This window comes from Gallinula chloropus, assembly GCF_964237585.1.
Source record: "Gallinula chloropus genome assembly, chromosome: 2".
Lineage (NCBI taxonomy): Eukaryota > Metazoa > Chordata > Aves > Gruiformes > Rallidae > Gallinula > Gallinula chloropus.
The window spans coordinates 116,445,201-116,455,715 of record NC_140086.1 but is presented as its reverse complement, the minus strand read 5'-3'; the positions used below and the strand labels follow the sequence as shown (position 1 = coordinate 116,455,715).

At 54.0% G+C, this 10,515-nt stretch overlaps 1 protein-coding gene across 1 annotated transcript; it reads right to left on the bottom strand.

The window, feature by feature from the left end:
- Positions 1 to 1,609: 1,609 nt before the first annotated feature.
- TMEM42 (transmembrane protein 42) lies at positions 1,610 to 9,115 on the bottom strand (the record flags this gene model as incomplete). Its single annotated transcript, XM_084260897.1, has 3 exons — positions 1,610 to 2,412; positions 3,157 to 3,303; positions 8,996 to 9,115. 3 exons carry the CDS (start codon positions 9,113 to 9,115, stop codon positions 2,269 to 2,271), a joined length of 411 nt encoding a protein of 136 aa, XP_084117023.1. The 3' UTR covers positions 1,610 to 2,268.
- Between the last annotated feature and the right edge of the window lie 1,400 nt (positions 9,116 to 10,515).

Genomic DNA, 10,515 nt, shown 5'->3' with positions numbered 1-10,515 from the left:
GTACAAAGGTCTAAGGAGACATGACACACTCAGAAAAGCATAGCACGGTGGCCATCTCTGCAGACTTCTGAAGGATGCTGGGTCACAGAATCACAGAATGTGTTAGGTTGGAAGGGACCTTTGGAGGTCACCTAGTCCAACCCCCTACCCTGCCGTAAGCAGGGACACCTTTAACCAGATCAGACTGCTCAGACCTTCATCAAACCTGACCTTGAAGGCCTGCAGGGATGGGGAATCCACCACTTCTCCAGGCAACACGTTCCAGCATCTCACCACCCTCCCCGTGAAGAACTTCTTCCTAATGTCTAATCTGAACCTACCTTGCTCTAGCTTAAAACCATTGCTGTTCATTGCTGTATTTAAAACCATTTCCAGTACTTTCTTGTACTGGAAAGGTCACTATAAGGTCTCCCTGGAGCCTTCTCTCAGCCTGTTTTAATATGAGCGGTGGTCCAGCCCTTTGATCATTCCTGTGGCCCCCCTCTGGACCCGCTCCAAGAGGTGCATGTCCTTCTTTTGTTGAGGGTTCCAAAGCAGGACACAGTACTCCAGGTGAGGTGTCACCAGAGCAGAGCAGAAGGGCAGAATCACCTCTCTGAATCTGCTGGCCACACTTCTTTTGATGCAGTCCAGGATGCGGTTGGCCTTCTGGGCTGCAAGTGCACATTGTTGGCTCATGTCCAGCTTTTTGTCCTCAATATCCCCAAGTGCTTTCCCCCAGGGCTGCTCTCTATCTTTGTCCCCTGCCTGTACTGATAATGAGGACTGTCCTGACCCAAGTGCAAGACTTTGGACTTGTCCCTGCTTCCCAGGTGGCTGGATGTATCTCGCTTTTTCTGTCTCTAAGCAAAGAGCTCCCCAGGTGCAAAGACCCAGGCTGGTAAGGAGGAAAGGCACTTGGAGCCTTCTGCCCTCTTCCCCACCACATATGTAAGTCCTTTTATCAGAGGGGAGCACACTGACGGGAGAGGCAAAGGTTTTGCCCCTCTTGGGACACGGTTGCCAAATGTGATGAGCTAGGATGCTCTCCTGAAGCAGGGGACTGGGAGCAAACAGCTTCTGCCCTCTTCTGGGGACATGGACACCTTTCTGACACAGAGAAGGAAAAGGCACGGACTCAACTGCAGTGGCATTTCCACCTGCAAGTCAGTTTCCACGTTTCTGCTGGATGTGGCATTGATCATGACAGAACTGACAGGTCCTGATGTGGAGGCTCGCAGAAGTAAGTCCTGAGGTTTTCTGCACATGCCACAACCCTGAGTCACTTTCTGTGGTTACAAGAAGACAGAGACAACCTGGCAAGCCCAGAACAAACAAGTGATATCACCAGTGTTACTCACACATTTACAGCCATCGTTGTATTTCTCAATTAGGCCTGCAACTGAGACATTTCCAAGTAAAAGGAAACATTTGGACCAGGGGAAGAAGTCAGTACTTTAGAAAGGGGGTGATTCCTGACACACTCTCCCTGTCAAAGGGCATCTCATCCAGAATTTAGCACATGTATGGCTACCAGTATGGTGGATTATATCACACCAATAGGAATCAGCACCATCCAAAGGTGTCAACTCCACCCACCCCCCACCCCCTGTCCCACCCCTACTCCCTATCCCCGGGGCATCACATCCAACCACCACCATTGAAAGGTGTCTGTGTCTGAGGGGGGGAGCTGAAGGAATTCATGAAGGGCCCCACAACCTGAGCTTGGGGTGGGCATGGGGTCGTTTCAAGAGGCAGAGAGGAAAGTCAGGACAGTCAGAGCTGAAATATCAGCTGCCCTCCGCCTCTACCTCTGATTGGTCTTCTATTTTGGGACAAGTCCTCTTATGGAAAAGTACTGATGCATGTGCACCTTCCACAGCCACCATGTTTACTTTCAGCCTTCCCTGAACTGGGAAAGCGCTGCGGCCGCAGGGTGTGAAGAGGAGGAGCGGCCGATAAGCCTCCCTGGCCCTGGTTTCCACAATACTGACTCAGCACGGACCGGCTCCCTCCGAGGCTGCCACTGCCACCACACCACCGAGGCTCCCTCCGAGGCTGCCACTGCCACCACACCACCGAGGCCAGGAAAGGTGCCACCGATGCGACTTTGCAGGTCGGCAGATCGGCAGGTGAGGGGGGGGGGGGTCGGCAGGGCAGCGTCTGGAGCGTTCAGAATGGGCTGGGGATCGGGCCCAGTGTCACGAGGCAGGCCAGTGAGGAGTGAGGAGTGACACGAGGCAGGCAGAGTGACGGGGCAGCACGGTGCCGTGCCCCCTGCGGCATCCATCACGCCTCCTTCTTCTCGGCCACGAGCTGCAGCGGCTGAGGCGCAGCGGTGTGCAGCAGCACCAGGCCGCAGAGCGTCACGGCCAGGCCAACCCACCACAGAAGCGTCCACGTCTCCCCGAAGAAAAGTTTCCCCAGGATGGCCTGAAGGGAAAGACAAGAGACAAAGCTTTGCTAGGACAAGCTTGCAGGTGCTTCTGCTGGGAGAGCTGATCCTGGAAAAAAACCTGCTTGAGGAAAACTCCTGCTGGGACCACCAAGAGAAATGGCTGCTGCAGGTGATGCTGGAGGTGACCCAACTCGACAACCCATCCCAGAACACAGCCATATTGTGGTCCCAAACCAGGATTTTGGGCAGATCCATGTGTTCTTTGTGCATTCCCAGCACCTCTCAGGAGCCCAATGTCCAATCAACTGGGCAATTCCCGTCGGTAACTGGACACCGATTTGAGTTTTGGACACCACGAGCTGGCTGTGAGTTGCTGGAGCACAGAAGCAAAAGCTGGGCATCTGCTGAGAGTGAAAAGTGAGCAGAAAAAAACCTGCAGGTCAAAAAATTCCCTTACTGTCACTAGAGGTGGCATATCTTCACGCCCAGCTAGGCTGGCTCTGGCTTGTCACGGGTGAGGTGTTGCAAAGGAAAAGCCAAACAAAGCAAAGGTCCCAGCTCCAGCTCTCACTGCCCATTAGGAGAGTTCAGCAAACTGTACAGCTGCTGCCCAGTGCAGCACCTCTCCTTCTGCGTCACCCAGAAAAGCCCTACGGCCTCCGTCCACCATGAGCAGGAGATGGAGCAGCCGAGGCTTGATACTGTTAACTTCATGTCACCCCTTTGTGGCCATTCCCACAGTGCCGAGCTCCCCTGGGCTGGGGAAGGGATCTACTCACCGAAGAGATGAAATTGGAGGCCGTCGTCGTCACAGAGGCAGCGGCCGAGGAGGAGGAGAGCCGCAGGGCCTTCGCGAAGACCGTCCACATGACCGCGTTGCACGCCAGCACCAGGCCGACACAGGCGACGCGGAGCAGCGCTGGCAGCTGTGGGATGAAAGGGGAAACCGCCACGTGTTGTCACTGACTGCTCACCCGTCCTCACCAGGTCACGGGGACTCTGGAGCAACCCCCCAACGGTGCGGGCTCCAAGCTGAGCCGCAGCTGGTGTCAGGTGAAGGCGAACGCGTCAAACTGCAGAAGGCAACAGGAAACAGCCCTGGATGGGCCGTGAGCCCGGCGTGTCCTGCCACGAGCCCAGCCTTGGACTACAAGCTGGGAAGCGCTGGGGCAGGATACAGCAGCTGTCATGCCAGAAGAGGAACTCCAGGAAGCTCTTCAGCTCACGAGGTGGTGGACACACAGCGCAGCGAGAGGCCCTTCGCTCCTCTGGGTGTGTGGGAAGGGCTCAAATTCAGCCCTGCCTGAGACCAGCACCAAAGACTTATGTGCTGGTGCTGTATGTGGCTCAGGGCTTGTCTGTTGTGAATTTGGGCTGAGACCAGTACGGTCCAAAGCCACGAGTCCTCACCACCTCCTGTGACGTCTCCTGCCTTACTGCTGCGGCACGGGTAGAGCAGGGTCCTCTGGGAGGAAAGTCAGAGCTGAGGGGACAGTGCTTTATTTTACATGCTTTCTGGAGAGCAGGTTTACTGAGAGCTCTCTGCACTCAACCTTTAGCAGCAACAAAACCACCTCTATGTCACAGAACCACAGTGCAGTAGGGGTTGGAAGTGACCTCTTGAGATCTTCTAGTCCAACCCCCCCTGCTAAAGCAGGATCAGCTAGAGCAGGTGGGTTTTGAATACCTCCAGATAAAGAGGCTCCACAACCTTTCTCATCAGCTCTGTCACCCTCTAAAGTAAAGAAGTTTTTCTTAAAATTCATATGGAACTTTCTGTGTTCCAGTTTGTGCCCATTGCCCCCTGTCCCATCAGTGGGCACCACTGAAAAGAGTCTGGACACATCCATTTGACTTCTGCCCTTTATACACTTCTAAGCATTGATGAGATCCCCTCACATTCTTCTCCAGGCTAAACCAACCCAACCTGACTCAGCCTTTCCTCACATGAGAGGTGTTCCAGTCCCCTCATCATCTCCAGTAGCTCCTTGTCTTCTTGAACTGGAGAGCCCAGAACTGGATGCAGAACTCCATGTGGCCTCACCAGGGCAGAGCAGAAGAAAAGGGGAGCATTGCCTGCCTCAACCTGCTGGGCACTTGATACACCCCAGGACACCTGCTGCCTTCCTGGCCATGAGTGCACATTGCTGGCTCAGAAGTAAATTCAAGGATCTTCAAGGCCAAACTCGTGTGTCAAGAAAGACCTCCCTCCTTAGATAACCTGGCAATAAATGTAACAGCCTCATCTTGGAAATACAACAGAGTTTTGCCTCAAAAGCCTTCACTGCGTGCAGTCTCCTCTCACACCCACAGTTTTGGCTGCTACAGCCATCTCCCTATCCCCCAGGTGTCACGTACTTGATGTGAAGACACCAAGGGAGGAAATCACAGGCAGTTCATTGACTCCTGCACACACCCAGAGAGCACACAAAGGCAATGGAAAACGTGGCTTTGTCTAAGCCCGTAGTGACCATGTCCTCATGACCCATCACCCTCCTGAGTCCACGGTGGGATCCAGCTTGAAGCAGAGAGAGATGCAGGTAAGATGCCAACAACAGCTGCCTCCTGAGGAAGAAAGCTGCTGCTGGCTCACTGTGGGATGGGATTTGCCTCCCAGCTTCACTCTGTCTGGCCTGCGTGGCCAGACAGTTTCACCCTGCCCGGGGCAGTCGTGTATGTCCATGTAAGCCTCTGGTGGGTGGGCAGACTCTGCAACAAAGAGATGAGAGGGGAAGACAATTCTCTGTGTATCACCTAACTTCAGTATATTCTTTTCTGGATCAGAAAGAGCCTACCAAGGTATGCTGCCAAGAGAAAAAAAAGGCTGAAGAGACACTAGAGGGTGTAGAGAGGATGGAGCCCAGGTTCCAGGGTGCACTGGGCTACAGCAAGAGGCAGCACGTAAATGTTGGAATGAGGGATCTCATACAAGGAAAACCAAAGGTGATCAACCACTGTAACAGAGGTCATAGGCTCTCCAATCTTTGATACACTCAAAATTTGACTGGAGAAGGTCATGAGGAACCTGTTGCAGAGCAGGGCGTGGACTAGAGACCTCCAGAGGTCCTGCCTGACCTGAATTAGCCTATGAGTCTATCGGTGCTGGAATTCCCACCATCACAACAGCTATGTCACCTTGAAAAGTGACCCTGAGCTCATGGCTTCTTCTGATCCTCTTCCATTTCAGAGCCACGGAAATCAGCTGCCATGTGCTCTGCAGGTGGCATATGCCCAGAAGGAAGGTTTTCTAGAGAGAGGTCGAGTCCCTCTACGTCCTGGGCAGAGGAGTGGTCATCGCAAAGGCATGCAGGCAGAGAGACTGAAACATCCCCAGGTGTTCCCCACAAGGAAGGAGGGAGGTATAAATTCCTCCCTTGCCAAGGGCTCAGCCGAGCCAGCCCTGTGAGTCAAGGATTACTGTTCTGATTGCTTTTCTAAGAGAAGATTAATTTCGGTGTACATTTCAGATAATCCAGAATCACTCCTGAAGTGGCAGAAGTAATTTCAGATGAAGTTTGGCAGGGGAGAGGGGGAAAGCCAAAGAAAACTTTTGTTCATGTGAAATGACCCCTCCTGGTCAGGCCGCACCATCGCAACACATCCTTCTAGCCGGGAAATCCACCTCTGCCATGCGTCAGGCGTCCTGCTGCCCTACGCCATGGTGGTGGCTCTGCCCCAGCCTGCTCTTTCAGAGGGAGTGGGGAGGGGGGAATTGAGGGAGGGAGTGGGAAAAAAACCCCAAGGAACCAAAACCTCGCGGGTTGGGAAAAGGATAGCAGAAAGATAGATATAACAATAATTACAGGGCTTTACAGCAAAACATACAGAACTGGTGATACCCAACGCAGTTTCTCACCGAACTGCACTACTCAGGCCATACAGCTCAGAGCCATCCTGAAACCAGACTGTCCCCAAAACTGCGCATCCTGGAGCTGCCTGCTCTGTGCCCCCTCCCCCTCCCACCCCAGCCTCCCTTTTATGCTGAGTACAACATAATTGGCATGGAATACCCGCCTTGGCCAGTTCCAGTCACCTGTCCTGGCTGTGTCCCCTCCCTTCTCGTTAGCAGGGAAATATGAACAATTGAGAAGTCCTTGACTGCTTGGCAGCAACTAGAAACATCAGGGTGCTATCAGCACTGCTCTCACCCTAATTCCCAAACACGGCATTCCATCTGCTACTAGGAAAGAAATTTACTCCATCCCAGCCAAGACCAGGACAGCCATAGACCTCTTGGAAGCGCCAACATGCTTTGCAACTCCTGCTGCCCCTTCCCACGCTGCACAAGCGATGGATGCTTGTGGATTTCTGCAGCTCTTCCACAAGCCCGAAACTCCTTGCCCATCTTGTCTCCGTGTGGCTGCCCTGCAGAGACACCCCTGTAGCAGGTGTGCAGGATTCAAACAGTGAACCCTCTTGAGTTACCCAAGTGTCTGCAGCCCTGCGCAGTTTAAGCTTCTGGGAAGACCACAACATTTACCTAAACTTGGATCGTTTTACAGTTAAACTAATTTAGCTCATAATTATCACCTGGGACCTAGGTGATAGGTGATAACTACTTGAAAGCAACTGAAATATCCCATTTGTCCATTAAAAAAACCCACAATCACAGAATCACAGCATGGTGAAGGTTGGAAGTGATCTCTGGAGATCACTTGGCCCACCCCCAGCCTGCTCCCAGAGCCAGCTGCCCAGGTCTGCTTCTAGACGTTTTCTGAATGTCTCCAAGGATGGAGACTCTACAACCTCCTTGGGCAACCTGTGCCAGTGCTTGGTCACCCTCACAGTGAAAAGGTGTTTCCTGATGTTCAGGGGCAACCTCCTGTGTGTGCCCATCACCCCATGTCCTGTCACTGGGCTCCACTGGAAAGAGCCTGGCGCTCTCCCCTTCACAGCTTCCTTTCAGGTCTTTGTACACCAAGATGCCCTGGTCCCTTCATCCTCTTTGCGGCCCTTTGCTGGACTCTCTCCAGGAGCTCCATCTCTTTCTGGTACTGGGGAGCCCAGCAGTGGACATGCACTCCAGGTGTAGCCTCACCAAACACTGAGTAGAGGGGAAGGATCACCTCCCTCAACCTACCAGCAAGACTCTACCTCAGTAACGTGACATTTTTTCATAGCACCTAAACACCTCCCCCTGCCAAAAACCCCAACCCAACCCAACAACCAACCCCCCCTGCCCCACAAATGGGCAATATTTCTATACAGAGAAGAAAAATACTCAAGAGAAGATGCTGTCAACATTTTCAGCAGTTCCACCCTCTGCTTTTCCATGGGCGCAGGGACCAATCTTTTGGGGGGCGGCTGGGAACAGTACCAGGATTAAAAAATCTTTTGTTCTCCTTCCTGCCACCCCTTCTGATATGTTGGAAAGGATCAACAGGATCAGCGAGAACCAGGTTCTGGCTTTTTTAACCCTCTCTAATAACCACACAAGTCGACTTTGCTCTTTCCTGATGCCAGGCTGGGCTTATTTCAGGTCTAGCTTCTCGTGTGGCTTGTCCTTCAGGCTTCCAAGTCCAAATGTATGCCGGCTGCCTTCACAAGCCTGGCTGCTCGGTAGCCAGGTGAGCCTCCCCGGTGCGCCTCTACGCTACGCGGGTGCTGCCTACCTCACCACCCACTCATTCATGCTGCCTGCGGGAAGAGGGTTCACCTCTGCCCGCAAGGACACGGGGCGCTCGAGGTGAAAGGCCACCAGTCCCTGGTGACCTTAAACAGCAGGAGGTTTGAGAAGCACGAGGCGAGATAAGGCTTGCCCCGCGCAAACACCCCAGGAGCGCGCAGCCGGCTGAGGGCATCGGCGGCGCAGCACAGTGGAGATGCACGGCTCCACCTCTGGCATGAGCGGGCAGAAGCAGAACGGGATGGAGAAGAGTGTAAAGCAGGGGACTGAGAGCCCGGTACTCTGGCGTACCGCCATCCCCCTGCTTTTAAAGTAAAGCTGACGGGAAAGCGCCGCAACGGCGCTCTGGGGGCTGGCTCTGGGGGCTGGCTCTGGCGCTTGGGTCTAGGGGCTGGCTCTAGGGGCTGGCCCTGGCGCCTGGGTCTGGGGGCTGGCTCTGGCGCTTGGGTCTAGGGGCTGGCTCTAGGGGCTGGCCCTGGCGCCTGGGTCTGGGGGCTGGCTCTGGCGCTTGGGTCTAGGGGCTGGCCCTGGCGCCTGGCTTTGGCGCCTGGGTCTGGGGGCTGGCTCTAGGGGCTGGCCCTGGCGCCTGGCTCTGGGGACTGGCTCCGGGGGCTGGCTCTGGGGAATGGCTCTGGCGCCGGGGTCTGGGGGCTGACTCTGGGGGCTGGCTCTGGCGCCGGGGTCTGGGGGCTGGCTCTGGCGCCAGGCCGCAGCGCTTTCTCCTTCGCACGCCGGCCGACTCGCTTCCGCCCGCCGGCCGCCCGCCTGTCCCACCGCGGCGCAGCCCTCGGCCAGGCTCCCCCCCGCCCCGGAGGCGACTCACGGCTCGCCCGCCCCCGCCTCTGACGGCAGGTGCTGGGCACCCCCCGGAAGAGAAGGAGGAAGATCCGTCCCGCTCCTTCCCCGTGACGCCCGCCGCAGCGTCACAGCCGCACCGCACGCCCGCTCCCCCGCGGGAGTCACTTCCCCGCGCCCATTTCCTCCTTCCTTACCCAGCCTCCGGCCGCCTCCCCGCCCAGCCCCAGCGCCAGCTTCGCTGCGGCCGCCGCCGCCGCCCCCAGCAGCCCCGCGACCACCGCCGCCGCGGCAGCAGCCCCGCCGCCCGGCCCCATGCCGGGCGCCGCCGGGCCCGCCGCCTTCCGGGGTGCGCCGGGCTGCAGCTCCGCCTCTCCGCCGGGGGGAGGAAGGGAGAGAGAGGCAGGGGGATAGCGCTGGTGGCTGTACAACAGCTTGCTTTATTTGTTTGTTTCTAAGAAAGGTCGGAGTAGGAGAGTAACGCGAGTAGAACGTGGGGAAGGGCCACGTGTGAGCAGCAGAGGGACAGAAGAGTGCGCCTGCAGAGAAGTGCTTGTGCCCACGGAAGAGTTGGAAACCTAGAAGATGTCACAATAGCAACAACACAAAAAACCCCACAGCACAGCATCATGGGCCCTGACAAACCTTTTTCACTGGAGTTAATTGGTGTTGGCTGTAGAAAAACACACCCTCAAACACCTGCCCAGTTTAAAGTCAGGGTTGCTACTTCTGTACTCCAAAGTTTGAGGGGAGACAAAGATGCAGGGCTGCACTACTTTAAAATTCAGAGAGGAGCTGGGGGAAATTCTGTCCCTCAGCCAGATGCCAAAGCAGCTCAGGAGGTACCCCGTGCCCTTTCCTCTCTCACATCTCAGTACCTTCTGCCCCAGCGCTTGTGGGCAAAACCAGCATTGTACAAAGTAACCGAAACCAGAGGGATGGTGACTACTGACAGTGAAGCAGCTCAACACAACACACACAAGTGGTCAATAGGGGTACAGAAATCAATGCCCTGGTGTTCTACTAATAAGGTTTATTGCAAATAAGTGAAAGGCTCAGTTCAAGTGAAACAAACCCACGCTATGCTCACTGAAGTGTTCTACATATTTTCAGGTCCTGTTTCTTAACAGCTCTAACTTCCCTTTGGTAAGGAAAAATAGAAGCCTGCTCTAAGTTTGTACTGGGGAAGGAGGAATGCTTAAAAAGCAATTTAAATTGCAAGTAGAGAAAGAAAAGAATACAAAAGGTATTTATAGTACTATTTACAGGTCTCTTACTAAATTCATATTTGTGCTTTATTAAACAAACTTCAATATGAAAGTCTTAAAAAAATTGTAAAACTTAACTATTAATATGAACCCAGTAAAAAACATCCTACATTTAGCTAAAAAAAAAAATTACAAAGAAATCATGGTATTAAGAATTGGGCTCTGGTGGAAAATGTGGTATTTCGGAAGGGGTAGGAACCCAAATAAAAGCATTAAAAGGAATCACAAATCCAGGGGTGTTCCCAGTGAGAAAGCTTTTCCTTGGCAAGGTACAAAAGTTTCAAGGAAGTATCTTCCAGCACCTAGTCAAAATCAGTTTTGACTAATTAGAGGAAGGTGTTAACATATCATTGAAAGCTGCCTACTCAGTTGGAATAAGATCCTTTGCTAAAAGTTATTATTACCAGTAAAAAAACTCCAGGAACTAAAATACTCAAGTTATTCTGGGA